This window comes from Mirounga angustirostris, unplaced genomic scaffold, assembly GCF_029215605.1.
Source record: "Mirounga angustirostris isolate CCGP_5_RB_7025 unplaced genomic scaffold, mMirAng1.0.hap1 SCAF_16, whole genome shotgun sequence".
Lineage (NCBI taxonomy): Eukaryota > Metazoa > Chordata > Mammalia > Carnivora > Phocidae > Mirounga > Mirounga angustirostris.
Window position 1 is genome coordinate 52,839,438 of NW_026991724.1, and position 24,009 is coordinate 52,863,446.

Sequence of the window (24,009 nt, forward strand, 5' to 3'; positions counted from 1 at the left end):
GTTTTTCATGTATTCCTAAGAGTTGTGCATCCATCACAACTTGAGGACATTTTTGTTAACCCCCAAAGAAGCTCTGCACCCCTTATCTGTCACTCAATCGTACCACCTGATTTCATGGTCATACCTTTGTCCTTTTCATTTACCAGTAATGACATTCCGTCCGAACTTTGTTTTTATCATACCATGCTCCTTTTCCCCATCAACTGCATTGAAAAACTTTCAAGCCTGCCAGCACCGACAGTGCATTGATCCTGTTACCTTTTCATTATCTCTGGCTCCCCCCACCTTGTCCTCCCTTCCCTCTTTCCCCTGCTGCCACTATTCCATGGGACACCAATAAAACCCGTCCCTTTTGGGCGCCTGGGTGGCTCAGTCGGTTAAGCGTCTGCCTTCGACCCAGGTCATGATTCCAGGGTCCTGGGATCGAGTCTCCCTGCTCAGCTGGGAACCTGCTTCTCCCTCTCCTTCTGCCCCTCCACCCTGCTCATGCTCTATCTCTCTCAAATAAATAAAATCTTAAAAAAGAATAAAATTCCTCACTTTCCTGTATCTTTTTTAGATTTTTTTAAATGTTTATTTATTTATTTGAGAGAGAGCGAAAGAGAGAGTATGAGCAGGCGGGAGGGGCAGAAGGAGAGGGAGAAGCAGACTCCCCACTGAGCAGGGAGCCCGATGCGGGACTCGATCCCAGGACCCTGAGATCATGACCCGAGCTGAAGGCAGACGCTCAACCGACTGAGCCAACCTAGGCGCCCCACTTTCCCGTATCTTAAACTCCCTTGACTATGACCCCCTCCAGGGCACTGTTGTAGTCAAATTCTAACCCTGGTAAATCCTCTCATCTACTCTGTGCCTCCCTGCGGGGGCACAGGGAGGGATATGGGGGGCTGGACCCTACATCCCAGCCCTGCCTGCGACCCTGCTACATGTCCCTCATCAGTGTACCCTCTGCTTCCCCAAGCTGGAAAAGGCAAGCAAGGAAATGAATTCTGTCCTGGAGCCTCCCTCCAGAAGGAACACAGCTCTGCGGTAGACTACTGGCCACCAGAACAGAATGAGAATAAATATGCATTGTTTTAAGCCACTAAATTTGTAGTAATTTGTTACAGCAGCAATAGGAAATAAACAGATTCTCCCATTCCTCCGTATCATTCCCTTCATTCCCATGTTTTAATAACATCTTCGTTTGTTACTTTATTATTTTTTTAAGATTTTATTTATTTGAGGGGCGCCTGGGTGGCTCAGTTGTTAAGCGTCTGCCTTACGCTCAGGTTGTGACCCCAGGGTCCTGGGATCAAGCCCCGCATCGGGCTCCCTGCTCGGCGGGAAGCCTGCTTCTCCCTCTCCCTCTCCCTCTCCCCCTGCTTGTGTTCCTTCTCTCACTGTCTCTCTCTCTGTCAAATAAATAAATAAAATATTTTTAAAAATAAAGATTTTATTTGAGAGAGAGCGCACACGCATGCGATTTGCAAGAAGCAGAGGGGGGAAGGGAGAAGCAGACTCCCCGCTGAGCAGGGAGCCCATCATGGGGCTCGATCCCAGGACCCCAGGATCACAACCCCCTAGCAGAAGGCAGCCATTTAACTGAGCCACCCAGGCACCCCACGACCTCAACATTTTTGAAGAATACTGGTCATTCAGGGGCGCCTGGGTGGCTCAGTCGTTAAGCGTCTGCCTTCGGCTCCGGTCATGATCCCAGGGTTCTGGGATCGAGCCCCGCATCAGGCTCCCTGCTCTGCAGGGAGCCTGCTTCTCTCTCTCCCACTCCCCCTGCTTGTGTTCCCTCTCTCGCTGTGTCTCTCTCTGTCAAATAAATAAATAAAATCTTAAAAAAAAAAAAAGAATACTGGTCATTCATGTTGTAGCCTGCCCCAGTCATGTTGTGACTGGATAGAGATTATAGAGGGTTTTTTTTGGGTAGGGGGATACCACAGAAGTGAAATTCCCTTCTCATCATAACATATTGGAGGCACATGATATGTCTTACTTCAGGTGATGGCAACTTGGATCACTTGGTTAGGGTAGTATCTGCTGGGTTTCTCCACCGTAAAGTTATTATTTTCTGGCTGTAATTAATGAACATTTGGGGGAGCCATCTTTTTTGTTCCGTCAACTTTACTGATGTTGAGTTGACACAATAAAATTTACTCTTCATGGCATACACTTCTGAGTTCTGGCCAATGTCTACAGGGTCAAGTAACTGCCAGTGCAAATCAAGACATAGGAAAGTTCTAGCATTCCTTGAAAGTTGCCTCCAGCCCTGCCCTTTGTAGTCAACTGCTTCCCTACTTTCAGCTCCTGGAAACCACTGCTCTGTTTTCTCTCCCCTGCCCTGTCCCTGCAGTTTTGCTTTTTCTAGAATGTCAAATGAATGAAATCATACAGTCCGGAGCCTCAGGAATCTGGCTTCTGTCGCTTAGCATAATGCATCGAAGATTCATTCCTATTGTGTCGATCAGTCAGAACTATTCGAAGCCATGGACGGACGCTCATTTGTTATTCCATTCATTTGAGTTCTATTTCGTTTTTTGGCGATTATGAATAAAGCTGTAATAAAAATCCATGTATCTGGGGCGCCTGGGTGGCTCAGTCGTTAGGCGTCTGCCTTCGGCTCGGGTCATGATCCCAGGGTCCTGGGATCGAGTCCCACATTGGGCTCCCTGCTCGGCAGGAGGCCTGCTTCTCCCTCTCCCACTCCCCCTGCTTGTGTTCCTGCTCTCACTGTCTCTCTCTCTGTCAAATAAATAAATAAAATCTTTTAAAAAAAATCCATGTATCTGGTTTTGTGTGAACATGTTTTTAGGTCTCTTGAATAATTAGCTAAGAATGGGCTTGCTGGGTTGTATGATAAGTGGATGCTTAACTTTTTTTTGCCATCAGGAGACAACTGTGTGTCATAAGAGGTTGTATCTTAATATCTTTTTTCTTTTAAAGATTTTAGTTATTTATTTGACAGAGAGACAGAGCACACAAGCAGGGGGAGCAGCAGAGGGAGAGGGAGAAGCAGGCTCCCCACTGAGCAGGGAGCCCATTGCAGGACTGGATCCCAGGACCCCGGGGATCATGACCCTAGCTGAAGGCAGACGCTTAACTATCTGAGCCACCCAGGCGCCCCAGGAGAACACTGAAAAGAAAACTTTCTGGGCACCTGGGTGGCTCAGTCGGTTAAGCGCCTGCCTTTGGCTCAGGTCATGGACTTGGGATCCAGCTCCTTGTTAGGCTCCCTACTCAACGGGGATTCTGCTTCTCCCTCTCCCTCTGCCCCTCCCTCCCGCTTGTGCTCTCTCAAATAAATAAATAAAATCTTAAAAAAAGTAAAAATAAATAAGTAAACTTTTTTTCTACCCTTAGCAAATACAGGGGAGCTTGAATTTGCAAGTCAGAGCCAGAGAGTTGGAACTATGCCACGTTGGATTAGATGCTTTCAAGACGAACATATAGATAAGATAGTAAAGAAAGATGTTGAGGAAGTTTCTTTTTAACAACATTTTCTAATTCCAGTTATTGGCAAAGAGTTCTGGCATCAGTGAATGGCAGCAACACTGTGGCGAGCATCTGCCTTGTGTGGAGAGGTAGACTGGGACTTAATCCTTGGATTTAATAACAAGCTAATGTTAAAATCTTCTTTAAACATGGCATTTTGAACTAATTTCAGACTTACAGAAAAGTCGCAAACATAGAGTTCCCATGTATCCTTCACCCAGCTTCCGCAAAAGTCGCCTTCTTCCGTAACCATAGTACAATTATTTGTTAGGAAATATAATACTGTTAATCAATAATTCCACAAACTTTACTTGAATTTCACCAATTTTCCACGAATGTTCTTTTTTTGGTTCATGATCTAATCCAGGATCCCATGTTGCATTTATTTGTCTCCTTAATATCCTCTAGGAGTTTTTTGTTTTGTTTTCTTTTGCTTTTTAAGCAAGCTCTGTACCAAAGGTGGGGCCTGAACTCAAAACCTGAAGATCAAGAATCGCATGATCTGGGCGCCTGGGTGGCTCAGTCGTTAAGTGTCTGCCTTCGGCTCAGGTCATGATCCAAGTGTCCTGGGATCGAGTCCCACATTGGGCTCCCTGCTTGGCGGGAAGCTGACTTCTCCCTCTCCCACTCCCCCAGCTTGTGTTCCTGCTCTCACTATCTCTCTCTCTCTCAAATAAATAAATAAAATCTTAAAAAAAAAAAAAAAGAATCGGGGTGCCTGGGTGGCTCAGTCATTGAGCATCTGCCTTTGGCTCGGGTCATGACCCCGGGGTCCTGGGATCGAGCCCCACATCGGGCTCCCTGCTCAGCGGAAGCCTGCTTCTCCCTCTCCCACTCCCCCTGCTTGTGTTCCTTCTCTCACTGTGTCTCTCTCCGTCAAATAAATAAATAAAATCTTAAAAAAAAAAAAAGAATCGCACGCTCAAGCAACTGAGCCAACCAGGCCCCGCCCCCCCAGGAGTTTTTTCTTTTTAAGATTTTATTATTTATTTGAGAGAGAGAGTGCAGAGGGGAGGGGCAGAAGGGGAGGGAGAAGAAGAGGGAAAGAATTCCAAGCAGACTGCGCTGAGCGCGGAGCCTGATGTGGGGCTCGATCCCATGACCCGAGATCATGACGTGAGCCCAAACCAAGAGTTGGATGCTCAACTGACCCAGGTGCCCCTAGGAGTTATTTTTAACTTCCTTCATTTCCATACACTCTAATTCCACTCCTATAGTGACTGGGTGAGCTCCATCTTCACAATATATCCCTAATCCCAACATTCCTTTCCACCTCACTGCTACCATCTCAGTCCAAAACACCATCCCTTCCCTGGAAAATGCAGCCTCCTAACCATCTCCCTGTTTTTCCTTCAGCCCCTTCCCTACATTCTTTCTGTCCATTCATTCTGTCCAGTGAAGTGATCTTTTAAAAGTATGTCTTCCTGATCAAAACCTTTTAGTGACTTCCTCTTTCATTTCAAATAAAATCTGCCCTCTCCCCCATGTAATACTTGACTGCAGGCAAGGATCACCCATGGCTGGTGAGAGATAGCTGGGGAACAGAGTATTTGCATGGTGGCAAAGTTTCACTGCCCAGATTACCAAGGGGACGATGTACCTTTAGAAGGAGAGATCTGGCAGTTAGGTCCTTGACCAGGTGGCCAAACTCAGCATCATAATAGTGGGACCATCTAACATTATGCACCTCCAAATGTGATGCAATATAAAGTTCACAGTATCACTCGAGAAATGAAATGCTTAACTTCAACCTACTCAAACCTTCAGACTCAATTTCCACTTTACAGGCGAAACAGGGTTAGTGGAACAAACTAAACACCCTGAGGAAACAATCAGACAAATCCCTAATGTGGGACATTCTACTGGAAACTGGCCCAAACTCTGGGAAAAACCAACAACATAACAAGAAAAAAAAAAAAGTGTGTGTGTGTCTATTCAATATTAAAAGAGACCAATGCAGGGGCGCCTGGGTGGCTCAGTTGGTTAAGCGACTGCCTTCGGCTCAGGTCATGATCCTGGAGTCCCGGGATCGAGTCCCGCATCGGGCTCCCTGCTTGGCGAGGAGCCTGCTTCTCCCTCTGACCCTCCCCCCTCTCATGCTCTCTCTATCTCAGTCTCTCTCTCAAATAAATAAATAAAATCTTTAAAAAAAAAAAAGACCAATGCAACCAAATGCAATGTGTGAAACTTGATTGGCTCCTGGTTTGGGTTAAAACAACATATTCTTGGGTCATTTGGGAAAATTTGAATATGGTCTGGATAAACTTTCCTAGGGCTTAAAATAATTTTGTGGTTATGTAGGAGGAGGTCCTTATTCTTAGGAGGCACCTGCTGACGCATTTAGAGTGCCACAGCAATTACTTTCGAATGGTACAGGAAAAATACATGATTAAGGCAGGTTTAGCTTCATTTTCTTTAAACTTTTTGTTTTGAAATAATTTTAGAATTACAGAAAAGATCCAAAAAATAGCGCAGAGTTCCACATACACACATACATAAAACAAATGTCAAAATATTTTTAAAGTATGTGCTTTCATATTAGATGCTTCTTGAACCATGAAATCAGTTATTTAAATTTTGTAATAACTAACGTAATTATTATTAAACAGGCCATTGAGTCTATCCGAAAAACTCATACAACACTTAATTCCTTACAGATCTACAGGGCCCTAAGTAACACGGCTGCCAGCTCTCGGATCTCAAGGCCAACAACCTGAGATTCCTGCCATCTGTCCTAAATCAGGGCTTTGCCACTTGCTGTTCACCAGATCTCCCTTCCATCCGATCGGATTTCACCTCTTCAGACGACCTTCCATTATCCCCTTTCTAAAATAGCACCACTCTCACTGCCCAAGCCCCTTACTCGACCCTATTTTTTTTTTTTTTTAAGTAGGCTCCACCCCGACCTGGGGCTTGAACTCACGACTCTGAGATCGAAAGTCACATGCTCTACCGACTCAGTCAGCCAGGCCTCCCTATTCTTTATTTTGCTGGCCACTCTCCGTAATTCATTCCTTTGAATGCCTTTATCGTGTCCCCCAGTACAATGTAAGCTCCAAGAAGAAAAAGACTTTGCCTTAGTCATGTACTAGATCTGCAGAGCCCAAACCCTGCCCAGCATACCTCAGCCGCTGGGTAAACAGTTACTGATTTAACAGGTTAGGCTTCAACGTAACGACACTATTCATGGAGGGACTCTTTGCCAGGCGGCGGAGGGGTATTTCACCGTACACAACAACACACGCATGCGTAGAAGATCCGGGAAGTGTGTTGGGGGAAAGGGGCGGAGCATCGAGGAGTCTCGCGCTTAGAGTCGGTTGGAGCCGAAGGCGCAAGGTAGACAGGGCTACTGCTTGGGGCGCTACCCGCGTGCGCACTGCGGCCTGCAGCCCACCTCGGCAAAGGAGTTTAAGGTGCCCGGGGGCGGGGAAGTGACCTGGCGCGTGCGCAGTGCCCGCGGCGACGCCAGGTCCCTCTGTGTGGGCTGTGCTTAATCGCGCGGCGCGTGCGCAGCGCGGAGGGCGGAGGGATTTGAGACTTGTTCCACCCCTTTCCCCTGTCGCGAGCCGAGGCCGCGCGGGCTCGTGAGCAGCGGCGTGGTGCGCGCGCGGGGCGGGCGACGAAGGCAGACGGACGCAGACGCCGCCGGAGTCGAAGGCAGAGCAGGAGTCCCTGCTGCTGAGGGGCCGCCGCAGCCGCCGCGAGCCCCCGGACCGTCGCCAGGCCGAGGAGGGCGCCGCGCGGCGGGTGAGTGTGACCGAGTAGCCTTACCGGGTGTGGAGCCGCTACCCACAACCCCCTGCGGTGGGCCCCGGTCTTTTCCCCGCGGCCGGGCCTCCTTCCCGCGCCACCGCACCTCTCTGCACCCCTTACCCAGAGTCCTCTGGGTACCTAGGCCTTCTTCCCGCAGCTCTCCCGGGGTCCCTTACCCACAGGCCCTTGCGGCGTGTTGCCTTTTTCTCCCTTGCCTCCGCGGCGGCCTGGACCCTTACCCACAGTTCCTTTCGTCTGTGGGGGGCCTGGATCTATTACCCACAAGCCCCTGGCTCGAGGTGGTGTTGCTTCTGAGCCTCTTCCCTTGATCGGAGACTTCCTGCGACTCCCGCCCCCATAACCTGTTCTCCAGGGTGTGGGACCCCCCCCCCAGCCGCCATTGCTTTGGACCTCCGTCGTAAGGATCCTTGAGTCCCCCGCACGCTCCCAGGGAACCTCTCAGCCCCACGGCTCCTTGCTCGGGACTCTGACTCTTAACTACTTAGAAACTCTTTTTCGGTCTTTGTCTCTCTGACCGGCCTTGCCCGGCCCTCGCACAGCCCTCTCCCCAAGAACCTGATTTCTCATTCAGACTGATGCCTTTCCCCCGAGCCGTTGGGTCACTCCCCCGTGTTCTTACAGAACCTTTTTTCATACTGAGACCTTGCCCCTCGATCTCTGTTTTCTTGGGAGTCAGGAGATTGTAGGGGCCTCCTCTCCGCCCGGTCACCCTAACGTAAGGCTGTCCTGCTTCTGCTCTCAGACTTGGCAAGATGACCCAGTTCCTGCCGCCCAACCTTCTGGCCCTCTTTGCTCCCCGCGACCCTATCCCATACCTGCCACCCTTGGAGAAACTGCCACATGAAAAACACCACAATCAACCTTACTGTGGCATTGCGCCCTACATCCGAGAGTTTGAGGTGAGTTCACTGAGCAGTCTTGGAATGGTTTGGGTTCTAGGGGGCCACGGAGCTGGATTTGGGAGTCCAGTTTCTGGCCATTTTCTAGCAGTGTGATTTAGGCAGGGGACTCACTCTTTCTGATCCTCTGTCTTAAATGGGGTTGATAGTGTATCCCTTGTAGTGTTGTGGTTTTTTTTTTTTTGAAAATTCAGTAACTAGAAGTTGAGGATTCAGGCTCTGGAGTCAGGCAGTCCTCGGCCCACACCGTTTATCAGCTGTGTGACCTTGAGCAAGTGGTGTATTCTCTTAGTTGATTTCTTCGTTTTTAGTAAGGGGATAATAGTATTTTCCTCGTAATATTGGCTGGGAATTAACTGCAAAACTTGGTATAGGGCTTGGCACCAAGTAGTCAGCAATCATCAATGTTACCATGTTCGCCAGTTTTGTTATTAATAGGATGATGTTCAGGGCGCCTGGGTGGCTCAGTCGTTAAGCATCTGCCTTCGGCTCAGGGCACGATCCCAGAGTCCTGGGATCGAGCCCTGCATCGGGCTCCCTGCTCAGCGGGGGGCCTGCTTCTCCCTCTCCCACTCCCCCGGCTTGTGTTCCTGCTCTCGCTATGTCTCTCTCTGTCAAATAAATAAATAAAATCTTTAAAAAAAAAAAAAAATAGGATGATGTTCATATGAGCTTGAGGATTTCAGCTCTGCAACTGCAGGATAAACACAAATACGTGACTTGGGCTTTTGGGCCTCCGTCTTTTCATTTGTAAACTGGGGGAAACAACATCAGAGGTGCATCAGGGCACACCTGAGAAGTGCTGGCACACAGCCAGGAGTCAGTAGAGGCCAGTTCTGGTGTCAAGTAAGAAAGGGCCAGCTGAAGGTGGAGGAAGCTTGCAGAGCAGAAGGTAGTGGAGAGGTAACAGAAGACTGGTTCTTCAGTAGGATTTGCCACCCTTGGTGAACCGGTCCTGGGGAAATGTTATTAGCTAATTAAACTAATTTAATGGCTACAGGCCCGTGGCACCCTTGATGATGCGGGTCATGTGGCAGTTACAGTTTCATGAGCGGTTGGTGAGCCCTTCGAGAACTACCCTGGCCCTCAGAAGGTGTCCAGTTACTGCTACTGGACTGCACTGTCAAGTCCTTTTGCTTCAACCCTGGTCCTGATCTCTGTGATAAAGGACAATTCTTTTGCAGAGTGATGTTGATAAATACAAAGGAGTGATTTTGATTTTCCTGTATCTTTTAAAGAAAGACTACAGAATAAAAGATCAAATTTTTATTAAGTTTGGTGGGCATAGAGCTATTTTATCCTGTTGCTGTAGAAGTTTCTGAATTCTTCTGATTTCTGTACTTCCCTTGTGACAGACCAGCAACGGTTCGTGGATAGCATTGGTCCACAGACCACGTTTTTGATCTTTGCCACTCTCCCACCTCCACTGGCCTGGGAACTGTCCCATGTTTGCTTGTGTGTTTGCGGGGGGCGGTGAGTGCCTGAGGTGCTTATTGTTTTCTGGATGGGTGTCCCTTGCAACCCCCTGTTCCTCCCACCCTGTCACCTCTCTTCTTGTTCCCAGGACCCTCGAGATGCCCCTCCCCCGACTCGAGCAGAAACTCGGGAGGAACGCATGGAGAGAAAGGTATGTCATTTTCACCTGTTGGCCCCATATCTTTTTTGCCACGTTCTCCAGGATGTTCCCTGACATCAGGGCACTTCTCTCTGCATTCAGTTGTCCACCTTTCTCCTGACAGAGACGAGAAAAGATTGAGCGGCGACAGCAGGAAGTGGAGACAGAGCTAAAAATGTGTAAGTTTCTCTTCCTCTCCCATTTCTTCTTCAAACCCTCTTGCGTTTCTCCTCCACTGATCCACCCCAGTGGACCTAATATGGGAAGGTGTGATGGTTCACTTTTTAGTTCACAGAGTTGGCTGAACACTGTGGTTTAGGCATTTAAGGAGTACAGGATGGGGTCTGGGTTGGCGGGAAGTGAGCCTTGGGACCTTGGGCTGCGTGTCCTACCGGGGAGCGCACTCGGAGGGGCTACCACAACGCGGTTCGGTGTCACAGGCTGAAGCAGTGAAGCAGTTACGGCTCCACTTTTGCTCCTTGACCCTCCTGCTGGGAGTTTTCCATCCCTTCCAGGTACAGGAGGAATTGAAACACAGGACCAGATACATTATAGCCATTAACCAGACTTCATAAGAGGGTCACATCAATCTCAGATGGCCCTGTCTTGTTAGAGCAAGGGCTTTACAGTCAGAAGCCTTGGGCTTCCCTTCTACACCTGTGAGGCTGGTGAATCACATCTCTTTAGACCTTAGTCCCTGGAGTGGCATGTTTTCTCAGGGCAATTATGCAGATGTCTAACTTTTTTTTTTTTTTTTTTTAAGATTTTATTTATTTGTCAGCGAGAGAGTGAGCACAAGCAGGGGGAGCGGCAGGCAGAGGGAGAAGCAGGCTCTCCATTGAGCAAGGAGCCCGATGTGGGACTCGATCCCAGGACCCTGGGATCATGACTCAAGCTGAAGGCAGACACTTAACCAACTCAGCCACCCAGGCATCCCAACATTTTTTTTTTTTTTTAAGATTTTATTTATTTATTTGACAGGGAGAGCGAGAGAGCACAAGCAGGGGGAACAGTAGAGGGAGAGGGAGAAGCAGGCTCCCCGCCAAGCAGGGAGCCCGATGCGGGGCTCAATCCTAGGACCCTGAGACCATGACCTGAGCTGAAGGCAGACGCTTAACGACTGAGCCACCCAGGCGCCCCCAACATTTTTTTTAAAAAGTACTTTATTATTTAATTTTTGAGAGAGTGCGAGCAGGTGTTAACTGAGGGGAGGGGCAGAGGGAGAGAATCCCAAGCAGAACCCGGCTGAGCATGGAGCCTGATGCAGGGCTTGATTTCACAACCCCAAGATCATGAGCTGAGCCTAAATCAAGTGTCAGATGTGTAACTGACTGAGGCACCCAGGTGACCCCAGATGCCTAACATCTAAAGACCTGGATATCTAGCTGAGAGCTCTCTGAGCACTGACTTACTGCATCTCAGACTCAATGTCCAAACCGCATTCAGAATTTCCTCCTCCCACCAACCTGGTTTCCTTGGATGTTTTTGTCAGTGGAACACGGCCATGCAGCCTTGCAAGTCATGATCTCTATCATGGGCCACCCACTTTGCTTTTAACACTTTTTTTCCTCCTTTCCCCAGCTTGTCACCACGACCTGTCCCTGTTACTCTCTGTCCCAAATCTGACACTTCTCTCTGTGTCCACCACCACCCAAATCGCTTCCTGCTCGCACACACAGTAACAGTCTAACTGGTTTATCTACAGCTCTGTTTCCACCAAGTTCTTTGGGTCTTTAAGTCCGACTCTACCTTTTTCTAACAGCTTCCTTTTGCTGTCGGCATAAAGACCAAAGTCTCTTTCTTGCTCAGGCACGTTGGGCACCATGCTCCCCTCCCGCTCTAGCCACAGTCACTTTTTCTTATGCCTCTTTCTTGCTGGATGGTCTCCTGTCATTGGGCTTTTGCCCAGGCTGTTCCCCCAGTCTGTGATGACGCCTTGGTTTGTGTGTAGCAGCCCTTTGTGTCCCTGTTCGGCTGTTACTTTTCAAGGAAACCTTCCAGGACTTCCTTGCTCAGGTCGAGTCATGTTGTGTGCTGAAAGTCCTGAGTCCCGCTGCAGGTTGGTCACTTCGGTCTGCACAGGGGATTTGAAGAGAATCTCTCTCTACTGGAGGTTCACGGTTGCTCCGAGAGAGCAGGGTTTGGATGGGATTTGCTCTCTGTGACAGCCCCAGCCCCTGTAGGACCTGGCACACGGAATTGTTGGCAGCAGTTAGTCTGGGGAGTCCTTTCACTCCGTTGCTAGGGTACCGGCCTTGCAATCTGACCCATGTGCCCTTTAACCCCGATTCTGCCACTTGTAGCCAGGTGACCTTGGGTAAATCACTTGTCCCCTTGGAAGTTATTTCCCCCCCTTTGAGAATGGGGTCTTGATGAGTTAAACGACACCACGAAGGTGCAATCAGCCAAATTCACTGTGCGAAATTTGTACGACAAACTTGTAACCCAGTTTCTTTAGGTGATAAATGACAAGGAAAAAGGGCAGGAAGCGGATTGAATGGATTAAAGAATCAAAAGTTCTGGCAACCACATGGTATGTGTGGAGCTTGTTAGGATCCAGATCTAAATGAGCTAACTATAAACATCCAGTTTTGAAATAACTGGCATTTGAACACGGGTCTCCAGTTAAGGAACTAACATAATGTGTTAAGGTGCAGTAACAGTATGGTGGTTCTGGCTTCTTAAAAAGTCTCTGTTAGAGACGGAAATGGTATATTTGGGGTTTGATTTAAAATATTTTGGTGGGTTGGGAGTACAGATGAAACGAATGTGGCCAAGCGTTGATAATTGAAGCTGGTTCCTGGAGGTTTTCTGCTTCCCTAGGTATTTGGACTTCTGCATAATTGAAAAGAAAAAAGAATGGATCAAGTACATTAGGGTTTTTATGCCCCCGGGAGCCTCTGTCCCCACTACAGAAGCTTGCTGTGCCTTGTCGCAACTAACAGCTGCCCTTTGAGGGGACCTCGTCCCTTCCAAAGCAGTTGGTGTAATTCACATTATTGATTTCTCACAGCTTCCAGGCATGGCAGGGGTTATTACTCCTATTTTTTTTTTAAGATTTTATTTATTTATTTGACAGAAAGAGAGCGAGAGCAGGAACACAAGCAGGGGGAGTGGGAGAGGGAGAAGCAGGCTTCCCGCCGAGCAGGGAGCCTGATGTGGGGCTCGATCCCAGGACCCTGGGACCATGACCTGAGCCGAAGGCAGACGCTCAACAACTGAGCCACCCAGGCGCCCTTATTACTCCTATTTTTAAGACAAGGAAAATTGAGGCTTGTTGAGGCCTAGTATGCTTCCCAAGAGAGAGTTCTGAGATACTTTCCCCACCATCCAAAAGTCTCATGAGGTTTCCCCACCGCACAGGACAGTTCTTTGAGCCTCTGCCCTGGGTTGCTACCTAGATAATCCCTTCAGCCAAGGATTTCCCAAGGGCAGAGTTGCCAGCACGGGAGTGCTGTGGGTATGTGCGCATGTGCACTGACTGGTGACCTGCCCATCGACTCTAGTTCTCTGCCACCGTCATTGTGCTGACATGTTCTTTTTTCAGGTACAGGGGTACTCTTGGCTCGGCTACACTAGTTTTTGCCTTTAGTCACACTCGGGGGCCCCTTGCATTGGCAGGAACTACCGAGCTGCCGTGGTGTCGCAGCGGGGCCCGCCCCGAAGTCGCTCCCCCAGGCAGCAATTGGCTTGGCGGTCCCGCGGCTGCATTCTCGCTGCACCTGTTGGACCACCTGCTGCCTGCTGTTGGCAGATGTGTTTCCTGTTGCTGCCATGAGACTCGCAGGTCTTCAGTCAGACGTCCTCATCCCAGTGAGGCCTTTCCTGACCTTCCCCTTACTGTCTTCTGCCTGGGTCTGTCACTTTCGGATAAAATTAAATGGTTTCCTTACCTTGTTTACAGTCAGCCTCCCTGCATTCGTGTCTGATCTCTAAGAAGGCAGGGGTCTTTTTTTGTCTCGTTCACTGTGGAATCCCCGACACCTTAACGACAGTCGCAGGCGCTTGTTAGTACTTAATAGGTATCTGTTAGGTGAGTGGATGAGAGTGGCCCGGTGCAGACTGAGAGACCAAGGCACAGAAAATGACAGCGCGGAGGGATGAGGTAGGGTGAGCACCAAAGGGGGCAGGCTCAAAGATGGCGTTGTCTTCAAAGGCTGCCATCAGTTTCCAGGGAATTACTCCTTTAAATGTGGGTTCAGTCCGCTGGTTTTTAGTAAATTCTCTAAAGGCACCTTGTATTTCATTTATGTTTGGGAGGTAGCCCTCTCACAGGAGACAATCTAGAACTTTATTTCTCTGGCTCCTTGGAACAGCTAGACTGTCTTCCTGAGAAGCTCGTGCCTAGACATTCAGCATGGAGCCGGGTAGTTAGAACCCCTGGCCTGTGAGGTCAGGCTGGGGTGTAAAGCCGGCTTGGCCCTCTGCCGCTCTGACGCTTTTTCCTCTTCTGTGCTTCAGGGGCTGGTTTTGTTTCCATTTGCAAAATGATTAATCCTCAGCATCCAGCACAGTGTCAGGGCCTAATTACGTGTGCGATAAATTATTAACGTTCTTTTTCTCCTATTCCCGCACAACACGGCAGGTCATTCTGAGGGTAGCGCTATGTCATGGAAGAGCCGCCTCCGCTGGGCACTGGGCAGGGTGCCTCTGGGGCCCTGGCGGGAGTCAAGGGCCGTCGTGTGGGGTTGGGTCACCATAGTCTGAAAAGGACTTCTTCCCAGGCCTGAGCCATCAGAATCACCTCTGGAATGAGTTTTGTAGTAGATTTTTGGTTCCTGTCTGTAGAGGTGGTTATTCTTCAGTGGCCTTGTGGGAGTGAGAATCTGATCAGCATTTTGTGCCCTGGCTTTTTCCCTGAGGCACAGAGGCTGTGGTGCATAGGGAAGAAAGCAAGGCTCGGGCTCTCCTGGGCTCTCTGCCAGCCTTGGATCTACGGTTTCCCCGTGGGCTGCAGGTGCAAGCTGTGCCGTCGGGTGGCGGTGCGGCCCTGCCGGTGAGGGAGGAAAAGGCACCTGGAGTGATGGGGCTGCCTCCGCAGAGATTCCCAGTCTTCCCCTGGAAGGGACTGGAACCTTCGCACGTGTAGGTCTGAAATGGCCTTTAGGCTGGCTCCATCCAGTCAGCTTGAAGTCAGCCTATCCCCTTCTCTCATCGGCCTGAACTGGCTACTCGGATACAAGGCTGCTGGAGGGAAGCTGGAGAGAGGAGCATGCCCAAGGTCTCCAGTCACCAACAGTTTTCTTCTCTCTAACCGGCCTCTGCCATTCTGTCTGTGTCTGTCTGGCTGTGTGAGACTGTTGACGTCTTGTACTTACTTACGCATTGTGTTCTTCCTGCACAGGGGACCCTCACAATGATCCCAATGCTCAGGGTGATGCCTTCAAGACTCTCTTTGTGGCTAGAGTGGTGAGTCCCAAGCTCCCCACCCCTGGAGCCCCAGAGGAGCCTAGAACCCTGGGCTGCTGAGAGCTTGGGTGTGGGGCAAAGGACAATAGGCTAAGTCCTGGAATGTTCTGAGGGCTTTGGGATGACTCACTTCTCCCACTTAACTTTGTATCTGTCTCCTGGTAGAACTATGACACGACAGAATCCAAGCTCCGGAGAGAGTTTGAGGTGTACGGACCCATCAAAAGAGTGAGTGAACTGGGGCCTCGGCTACTTGAAGTGGAGCGGGGTGGGGGGAGGGAGAAGGCCGGCTCCCGGCCCCGAGGCTGCGTCCCCTCATTGCGGGGCTTCAGAGGCCGTGGCCTGCATTCACATTCTGACTGCGCTAACATGCAGCCTACTTTGGGTAGCAGGAGTGGGATTAAGTAAGGGCTGCTTTTTGTTGATTTAGGATACGGGTAGGCAAACTGCGGATTTACCGTTTGTAAATAAAGGCTTATTGGTGCCCAGCCAAGCCCATCTGTTCGCTGGCGGCTGCGGCTGCTGTAAGGCCCTCAGAGCCGGAAGTGTCTGCTGTCTGGCCCTTTAGAGGAAAAGCAGAAATGTGCGTGCTGACTCGTTTTAGAGCAAGGCTGTATGTTTTACTGACGTGTCTTGAATTCACCGAAAAATCGCTTAAGTGCTCGGGCGGTCGTGAGCGCTGGAGGTCATCGTGCGCACACACTGCCGAGCCTGGCGCCCGCCGGTAGAGCATCAGTCACTCTGGGCTCTTGAGGACAGGGAGAGGGTCTGAGGCATCTGTCGCTGGCAGCACGCAGGCTCTGCGACTGAATGGGTGGGATTTCCTTGTCTGAGAACTAATCCCCCTCCCCCCGCCTCCCCGCTGCCAGATACACATGGTCTACAGTAAGCGGTCAGGAAAGCCCCGCGGCTATGCCTTCATCGAGTATGAACATGAGCGAGACATGCACTGTGAGTACCTCCGGCCTGAGCCCTGCCCTCTGACCCTCTCTCTTCTCTGCTGCCCAGCCCCTTCCCGTCGTCTGTCCCCACCCCCACCCTGCCAAACTTGACATTAGCGATGTCTCTTCTCCTCCTCCCTCTGTTTCTGATATATCTTTTTTTTTTTTATATATACGTGTTTTTTAAAAAACAAAAACCAAAATCCCCCACAACGTGTGTGTGTGTGTGAACCTGGGGAGGTAAGTGTCACACGTTGAACCTCAGGGGCAAGGAGGGAACTGGGTGGGGGCTGGGGCCAGTTGGAGGTGGGGGGGAGGGGTCGGATGTTCGGGGAGCCTCTCCCCATTCCCCCCACCATAGTTGGGGGCGGCCAGGTTGGAATGAGGACTGGCCTTTGGACCTGCCCTCTCTTCCCCCCAGCAGAGCTGGGGCTGGGCCACCCGACCCTCCGCCTCCCCACCCCTGGCCCCCCACCCTGTTCCTCAGCGGGCAGTGGGTTGGTAGGCGTGTTTAGCGCCTGCCCCCACATCTCCAAAGCCCCCTTTGAGGCTGCGGCGGCGTCCACATGGGCAGGGATGGGTGGGTGGGGGTGGGCAGGGCTGCGGCGTGTCCAGGGGCCGCCGTATTAATTGACTGTTCTTATTGTCACTGCAGCCACCACGCAGCTGGCTTGCAGCTGATGCTTACGCTCCCCTTACAACACCTCAGTGTATGGTTGGTATAAGGGTTTGTATCATGGGTAAGATCACTCAGCACCGCACACCAGCCCAGCTTAGCCAGGCAGCTCAGGAGCAGTGAGGCCCTCCTCCCATCCCCGGTCGCCCCTCAGCCTCCCCGCACCCAGAACCCTTTCCTTGTTTGGGTGCCCTTTGTCCCTCCTGCTGCCCCTTCCCCCAATCCGTATATGCTCTCTGGTAATCTTGCTGATCCCAGGAAGGGAAGGATGAACCCTGATGGGAAAGGCAGCTGGCCTCTCCAGTTGGGCTCCACCCAACCCCCGACTTACCTGGTTTCATGACGTCAGCGGCAAGGTTACGGGAACATTGAAGACAGGACGCACTAGGGCGAGGGCTCCATGTGGAACCCTTCAGCCCTTTGCTCCCAGCCCCCGTGCTTCTGTGGGGCTGTCACTGTGGTGGCCCTGGAGAATCTTTTTGGTTGCTAGACTCAGGGTGCTGTGCCCCTTTTCTGTCTGCCTTATCATGGTTGAGGCCTACCGAAGGGCTCTGGTGCCCAGCGGCTCTGCAGAGTGCATGGAATTGGGGATTGGGGTGTGGGAGGGATCGAGTGACAGGCTGCAAGCAGCTGAAGGTGTTGTAGATTTTACTTAAGACCCTTCCACTGTCTAGAGACCTAAGAGAGGGAGAGAAAGAGAAGCCTAGAAGTACACATGTCACATGGTTTCTTTTGTTGGTACTCCTGGGTTGGGCCTCTTCTGGGGTTTGGGACACTGAACCAGAGCAGGGTTCCTTTGCTTGACTGTGTTCCCGGTCCTTAAATCCCTTTCTCCCACTATCCTCCTCTGGGTTCGGGGGCCAAACGGCCCCTTCTCCTCAAATCACGGGCAGCACTCCATCTCCTGGACCCCCCAGGCTGTCCCCTTGTGTGCCAGCCTTTGAGTGGCAGGTGGTGGGAGGGAGTGTGGAATTCGAGGTGGAAAAGTCCTTGTATGTGCTGCGAGGGTGGGGCGTGTGCCTAGTTTAGTGTGGACTTTACTGGGAAAGGTGAGGGCGGACAGGTTCGCTAAGGCCTCCCCGGCCTTCTTTTTAAATTCAACAAGCTAGTCCCAGGGCTTTGCCAGCTCCTAGACTTGATGTTAATCCTTGTCTCCCCCTCTTTCAAGGCCTCCATGAGGTTTTTTTGGGGTCCACCACTTCCTCTGCCTGTCTCCAGGTGGTGCAGGAGATGTGGTTCCTCTCCCTCTCTGTGGCTCCCTAGAACCCCCCACTTCCCTTCCCTGTAGCTTTAGCTGACCCCATGGTGGTGGGTGTGGGGTCTGTGCGCGTGCTCAGGTAAGCTTGGGGGCTCCAGGTAAGCGGTCCCGTGTCCCCCCCCGGGAAGCCCGCCTCCTCGCCAGGCCCCCAGGAGTTGCCGAGCCCCCCCCATCCCGCTCGGTTTGGACACCCGCAAGGCCGGCATCGGTAAATGGCACCTTTTTCTCTTCCTCTGGTTGTATTTGGGGGGGAGAGGGCTGGGGCGGGGCAGGGTATTGTGGTTGGTTGAGGACAACCCCCTAGGCCAGGGCTGGGGGTGGGAAACGGACTTTTTTGGCCTTCCTGATGCCCCGTGTGAGACAGGCCCAGGATCGGGCCTGCCCATTGCTGTGCCCTGCCCAAGAGCAGGAACATGCCTCTCCCCGAATCTCCCCCTCTACTCCTCACCCTTCCCGAGAGGCTCCGGCTGGGGTTGGCCTCCCAGCGTGTGTTGAGCTGGGGGTGTGGAGGGAGAGATGGGATGGGGGCTGGGATTGGGTGGCAGTCAGTCGGCTCAGGTAAGGCAGGAATTGTCAGGAGCACCGCACGCCTCCCATGCCTCCCTCCACTTTCCCTCTCCCCCAGCTGCTGTAGGGGGCCCCTCCAGGCCTCCTGGGAGCACCATAACCCACCCTTCTGCTCCCTGCCATCTCCTGAAGATTTCTCCCACCCTTTTCTGGTTCATTTTCTGTTCTGATGTCTGTTCCCCCCACGCTCACCTCCGCCCCCCCCCAAAACACAAAAAACAAAAAGGATAACCGGTGTGAACTGGGGTGCAGAGCGGCCCAGATGGGCCTCCTCCCCCCAGCATGTTGTTTTAGGGTGCATGCCTGGGGTTGTGGAGGAGCCCTCCCCCACAGCAGAGTCCAGCCTTAAGTTAACCTCCAGTTTCTTTGCAGCGACTATGGCCACCTGGGCAGGAGGGGGCTGCTCTGTCGAAAGGGAGCAGGAAGGGCCTGGGAGCCCGGGGCGTGGTGGTTGGGGTGGTCTTGCTCCCCCCCAATAGTGATTGGGGGGTGATAAACAGGTGCCGAGATGGAGCAGGCCCCTCCTGGTTTGGGAGAGGGTTGGTCTGGCTGTCAGTTGCCTGGCTGTCTGGTGGGTGTGTGGGTGTGTGCGTGCGTGCGTGCGCGCACAGAGTGCGTTGATGGGGACGTGAGGGTGGGGATGCTGCAGAGCTGGGCCCTGTCCTGACTAGAGGACCCTCTGGGGACTCCTCCCCCTCCCCCCTCCCCACATCTGTTGCAGCCGCTTACAAGCACGCAGATGGCAAGAAGATTGATGGCAGGAGAGTCCTTGTGGACGTGGAGAGAGGCCGAACTGTGAAGGGCTGGCGGCCCCGGCGGCTAGGTGAGCACTTCCTGCTTGGGCTGGCGCTGGAGGATCTGACTCCCTTCTGCATCCTCTGCTGCTTTCTGTTTTTCCTCCTTCTTTCTGCTTGCCTGGCTGCTCATCACATCCTCCCTTCCTCCCTCCAGCTCCTCTTGTCACCATCATCGTTCCTGGTGGCTGTCTTCTCATTCTGGGTCACTGATTAGGAGCAGGAGCACTGGCCTGGAGAGGCAAGTCTGGGATCAAATGCCAGCTTGTGTAGTTATTAGCTGGTGCATTTCCCCTCTTCCTGCCTCATTTTCCTTTATCCTGGAAAGTGGGGATAACCTCAGCATACCAGATGCCCAGCTTGGCAGGTGGCACGTGGTAGGGCTTGTAAATGTTACTCTCTCATCCACCTATTCTTTGCTCTTGCTCATTTGTTTATTCATTGATTACCAGTTGTGTACTGTGTTTTTAGTCAGGAGCAAGACACAGACAGCTTTTGTCTGTCTCTGATTGTTACTCACCATGTCAGTCAAGGTCAGTTTGGTTGCAAGTATCAGAAATACATTTGAGGTTTTTAAAACATATAGGAGCATTGTCGGTAGAGAATCCTGGAGGTCCTTTGGAGCTCAGAGATGTGTGATGCCCCTGGGCCTCAAGAGGACCTGGTAGCCAGACCTTCGAGCTGTCCGGAGCCGCGTCCGGCATCACTGCCCCTTGCCTGCACCTTGCGTGCTGTCTGCACACTGGTCCGTGTTTCCCTGCACTGGCTCTGTGCCTGCTCTGCAGCTTCCGCTTTACACCTCGTCCTGGGTGAGCCTCTGTGCTTTGGGGCGGTCGGGTCTCAGTGGCGCAGTGTTGGGCCTGCACCTGGGGCTGCGGTGCTGCCATCCAGACACGCATGTGAGGGACCTCCTCCTGCGAGGGTGAGTGACAGCTCTTCAGGAGAGCAGGTCCTCCCCAGGCTGACACGTCAGGCGGTGCAGTACTCCCTGCTCTTACTCCTGCCTCCCTGTCCGCTGCTCTCACCCTGGCCTGGCCTGTGCAGCCTAGACCACACACTCCCCTGCTATGCCTCGCGACAGTAGCTAGCTGCTTCTCTTGCCCTCATTCCTCTGCGCTGGAGTGAGTTTTTCAGAGTCTGTTATTTTTATTTGTTTTTTATTATTATTATTTTTTTTTTTTTAAAGATTTTATTTATTACAGAGACAGCAAGAGAGGGAACACAAGCAGGGGGAGCGGGAGAGGGAGAAGCAGGCCTCCCGCTGAGCAGGGAGCCCGATGTGGGGCTCGATCCCAGGACCCCGGGATCATGACCCGAGCCGAAGGCAGACGCTTAATGAACTGAGCCACCCAGGCACCCCAGAGTCTGTTATTTTTAGAATTCTGGAATCCCAGAATCTTCTAGTTCAGTTCGCATTCAGACTTTGTGATAGCAGTCCCCAGTACATCCTGACCCAGTGTATATCCATGGAAAAATACCACCCAAGACAAAAGTTTTGTGAACAGTAATTACCTTTTCTACGGGCAGTGTGTACTAGTATTTTATATTCTGTTGCTTTATTTTGTTTTTTTAATACGTTGGTTGCAAGCCATCAAATTGATGATGGGATCCATAGCTGGATCGTGACCTGAAAATTGAAGACAGTAGTCTGTTCTGCACCATGCCCATGATGTTCCAGATGCCTGGTAGTTGCCTGTCCCGGGTAGAATGTTGGCCCTCCAAGTGGCCTTTCTCCTTTTTCTCTGGCCCTGCCAAAAGCCATTTCCGTATGTGGAACTCGGACCTGCCTCACTGAAGCTTCCTTCCAGTCCCTGTGGTGCAGAAGGGTGCACGAGAGGGCAAGTTCTGGAGTAGGCTGGGAGCCCTAGCCCAGTTCTGCGCCTTCGTTCCCAAGTCCCCATGGGCAAGTGACTCTTTGTTTTCCCATCTGCAGAAGGAGCTCTTTGTTGCTCCTTAGAGTTGTTCAGTCAGTCATCTGACTGCAGTACGTAGACTTTTATATTCTGGGTGCTGTACCACATGCTGGTTACAAGCAAAGCCAGACACAGTCCCCACTTTCACGGTGTGTAATAGTCTGCCGGGAAAGGCCAGCATTCCTCAGCTCTCACGGATGTATAAACGTGAAGCTCCCCTTGAAGTCTCAGGAAGGAACCTACCTGTTCTGGGAGTGTGTAGTGGGGAACAGCTGAATCTGGAGAGCTTTCGAGGAAGTGATGTTCTGGCTAACGTGTAAAGGGTTTACTCACCCTTCACAGGGAAGGTGGTAAGATTCTAGGGAAAGAGACGAATGATCCCAGCTGGGGCAGAAAGGAGATGGAGAGTATAAGGGGATTGAGAACCGCCCAGAACGTAAAGAACCAGGGACCCCTGGTTTGAAAGGTGGGCAGTGGGAAGCCATCAGAGGCTTTGAGGCAGATCAGTTAGAAAGGTCACTGGCTTGGAGCGCCTGGGTGGCTCAGTGGGTTAAGCGTCTGCCTTCGGCTCCGGTCATGATCTTGGGGTCCTGGGATCGAGCTGCTCCCTTTCCCTCTGCCCCTCTGTGCCCTGTGCCTTGCCCCACTTACACTCTTTCAGATAAAATCTTAAAAATCTTTTTTTAAAAAAAGGTCACCGGCTGTGGTTGGTGGGAGGAGGCCGTTGAGTGGGAAGGGTTTGCAGGGCTCGGTGGTGCCCTAGCGGTTAGGAGCACGTGCTTTGGAATGTGAGTGCAGGTGTTTCCCAGCTGGCACTTCGTGAAAGTCCTCACATCTCTGTAAAGCATGGCTGTCCTGTTAAACATGGTTGCAGTCCTTCCCTTTGCTCTTTGGTGCCCCTCATTTCCCTTCCCTGTGCGCCCTGCCCCAGACTGACCCTCTCTTCCCTGCTCCCACCCCAGGAGGTGGCCTCGGTGGGACCAGAAGAGGCGGGGCCGACGTGAACATCCGGCATTCGGGCCGGGACGATACTTCCCGCTATGATGAGAGGTAAGATTGGGCAGCTGGTTTCCTGGGATGGGGGTGGTCACGTGGGGGAGCCCAGCCACAAACCTCTGCCCACCTCATCCAGGCCCGGCCCCTCCCCGCTTCCCCACAGGGACCGGGACCGGGACCGCGAGCGGGAGCGCAGGGAACGAAGCCGCGAGCGAGACAAGGAGCGAGAACGGCGACGCTCCCGCTCTCGGGACCGGCGGCGGCGCTCACGGAGTCGCGACAAGGAGGAGCGGAGGCGCTCCAGGGAGCGTAGCAAGGACAAGGACCGGGAACGGAAGCGGCGAAGTAGCCGGAGCCGGGAACGGGCACGTCGGGAGCGGGAACGCAAGGAGGAGCTGCGTGGTGGCGGAGGTGGTGGCGACATGGCAGAGCCCTCTGAGGCTGGTGATGCGCCTCCTGACGATGGGCCTCCTGGGGAGCTGGGTCCTGACGGCCCTGATGGTCCAGAGGAGAAGGGCCGGGATCGTGACCGGGAACGACGTCGGAGCCACCGGAGCGAGCGGGAGCGGCGGCGGGACCGCGACCGAGACCGGGATCGCGAGCACAAGCGGGGGGAGCGGGGTGGCGAACGGGGCAGGGATGAGGCCCGAGGTGGGGGGGGGTGGCGGCCAGGACAACGGGCTGGAGGGTCTGGGCAATGAAAGCCGAGACATGTACATGGAGTCTGAGGGAGGTGATGGGTATCTTGCTCCGGAGAACGGGTATTTGATGGAAGCCGCACCAGAGTGAAGAGGGCCTTCCTCCCCCCGCGCCCTGGTTCTGTTTGGACGTGTTCCTACCCACCCCTCTGCTGTCGTCCTCTCCCCCCGACCTCGGCCACCACCTAAGTTTGCCAGCCAAGGGTAGGAGTCTCCTTATTTGTTCTGGCCCCTTGGATTTAAAAATAAAATTAATTTCCTGTTGATAACGAGCACCTTGGTTTCTTCTTCACTGCTCTTCATGTCTTCCTCTGAAGGTCGTCACCTGACTGTTGATGGCCCCACTTTCGTTTGTGTCCCAAGGCCTGCCAAGGACTTGGGCTTTTGACCTAAGGCTGGGGCTACCCACACTACACCAGACCTGCTTAAAATGGGATAAAGAGATGCTCTGCAAGGGTTCCCTCTGTTAGGATTTTTGATCCCTTCGTGATTTTCTTCCTTTTTTTTTTTTTTCCCCCAAATGTCTTCCACATTCCCTGTGGGGCCGTCCCTACCCTTGTCTCGGTGGCCGAATGGGGTTCTAGACACTAGATTGCTCAGTGGAAGCTGCAAGTTTGTGTGAAAGGGAAGCTGTCGTCTGCGTTGGGGAGAGCGGGGAAAGGCTGAGGAGATGAACTAGGAGTGCAAGCTGCAGAGGGATAAGATGGGGGCCGCAGAGCATCTGCACGAGGCCAGGAGGGCAAAGGGCCTGCGGTTGGTGATCGCGAGTTCACCATGAGTATTTTCACCTCATGCCTGCCAATGACAGTGGAGGATTAACAAGAAACCCAGGAGAGGTTCCATCAGCAGTTGAGATTCCAGCTATTTGTGGACAGAAGATTACTAAGGTGGTGGTGAGGACACTGCAATCTGGTGACCGCTTGAGAAGGAAGCCAGTGAGCCTTGCAGAACCCCAGAGGGGCTCGAGACCACAGCTGCAAGTGCAA

General features: G+C 52.2%; 1 protein-coding gene across 1 annotated transcript; it reads left to right on the forward strand.

Moving 5' to 3' along the window:
* The first annotated feature begins 6,873 nt into the window (after positions 1-6,873).
* SNRNP70 (small nuclear ribonucleoprotein U1 subunit 70) lies at positions 6,874-23,295 on the forward strand. Its single transcript, XM_045891907.3, is given in 11 exon segments — positions 6,874-7,230; positions 8,000-8,156; positions 9,721-9,783; positions 9,896-9,950; positions 15,116-15,180; positions 15,346-15,408; positions 16,050-16,131; positions 19,344-19,445; positions 22,292-22,379; positions 22,489-22,975; positions 22,977-23,295. Coding segments are annotated over 10 exon segments (1,290 nt in total). The 5' UTR covers positions 6,874-7,230; positions 8,000-8,009; the 3' UTR covers positions 23,115-23,295.
* Positions 23,296-24,009: the final 714 nt, after the last annotated feature.